The 1,379-nt window shown below is 43.9% G+C and overlaps 1 protein-coding gene across 1 annotated transcript; it reads left to right on the forward strand.

Annotated features, from left to right (window-relative positions):
- Positions 1-425: 425 nt before the first annotated feature.
- On the forward strand, positions 426-1,133 carry LOC147972610 (uncharacterized). The gene is made up of 2 exons (XM_087523376.1): positions 426-739; positions 822-1,133. The coding sequence occupies exons 1-2, from the start codon at positions 650-652 to the stop codon at positions 1,098-1,100; spliced, it is 369 nt and encodes a 122-aa protein (XP_087379502.1). The 5' UTR covers positions 426-649; the 3' UTR covers positions 1,101-1,133.
- Positions 1,134-1,379: the final 246 nt, after the last annotated feature.

Consider the following 1,379-nt stretch of genomic DNA (forward strand, 5'->3'; position numbering starts at 1 on the left):
GCGAAGTGCCAACATCAACAGGGGGCTATTCGAGATTCTAGTGAACAATTATATGGCAAAAGATTTCTCGAACCATTAGCCAACCAAGTTGAACTCATGGGTGTGCACGGGCAAGCATCACTTAGAATGTTCAGGTAAAAGCACCAAGCCGGATATCAGTGTATCATTCTCGCTGCGTTTGTGGAAAATGCAATACCCAAGGGATTGAGTAGCCAACTGTGCGAGCAATGGTTGGGGCCAATGCTAACAAATTTGTGTTGGCTTCAAATGTGTTCGAAAGGGCTACATGTGAGAGGATAGTATGGGGTTAGCCCCCGTCTCACACGAATGATTCTAGAGGACGGCACAGAAGTGCCTTCAATGTATGGTGGATAAGATCACTTGTTAATTAGACCATCAGGAGATCAAGGTGCGCCAGTAGAGTTCTTCCCATTGTGTGCGCTTGTAGTCAGCAACCGAATACTATGCTTTTCTTTTCTTTTTGCGGGTGAACCGAATAGTATGCTACAGATTAACAAGTAGAGCTTAGCTTCGTTCCCTTTTGCCGAAGCTTGGAAGGGACATGGCGATCATTCAGTACAAATAAAGGTATGCTTTCCGCTGTAAAAAAAAAAAATCAGTTTTTTTGTAGAGTATCGCCGACACAAACATGCCCCCGCCAGGCACAAACCCTTTCAATCGTGGAAAGGCAGCTCATCACCTTGGGCCGCCGCCGCCGGTGAGCATAATACCTCCTCCTGTTTCTCTTCTTGGAATGTTCCCTCGCTTTGGATTGTATAATATCTCCTCCCATTAACTGTTCGTTTTCTGTTTTCAATCAGTTTATGCAATATGACATTAAGAAACCTCAAGTTGCAAATACCGACGCGAGCCAACAGCAGCCTACTGCTGGCGACATTGCGTCTCAGAGAGCCATGTGGAATCTCAATCTCAAGGCACAAGATCTGAGCAAGAGACTGCTGAATGAGCACCTTCGTACAATGCATAGAAACTTAAGAGATCTCAAGAATGCGGCCATGGAAAGTCCTACTGATGTTGGCTCTGGATACGCCGATTTCAGGTTTCTCCACCGCTCCTACCATCCGAATTATCTTGACTAAGCAACACGAGATCTGCCATATAGATATATCTGAATGATGGGCTAATAGATATAGAACTCTATGTAATAAGAGGTTGCATATTTATGATTGCAGTCCCAGTTGTTAGAGAGTGGTTCTTCTACACCCAATCTCAGTGCACTCACGGTGCACCCACGCAAGAAAACATATCAAAATTTCAAAAAAATCTAAAACTTCATGGAAATGATCATCAACAAATGTTATGGGGGCTTGCAAAATTTGGTGGTCAAATAACATCCGAGGAGCTCTCTACAAAAAAGA

Source organism: Triticum urartu, chromosome 5A (assembly GCF_056163025.1).
Source record: "Triticum urartu cultivar PI428250 chromosome 5A, HENAU_Tu73, whole genome shotgun sequence".
NCBI lineage: Eukaryota > Viridiplantae > Streptophyta > Magnoliopsida > Poales > Poaceae > Triticum > Triticum urartu.

What these genes read in the sequence shown, in the direction of transcription:
- LOC147972610 (XM_087523376.1), top strand. Translation starts at nt 650, where the DNA reads ATGCCCCCGCCAGGCACAAACCCTTTCAATCGTGGAAAGGCAGCTCAT. An exon ending in TGAGCATAATACCTCCTCCT is followed by an intron (nt 740 to 821) that starts GTTTCTCTTCTT and finishes GTTTTCAATCAG; the next exon opens with TTTATGCAATATGACATTAA.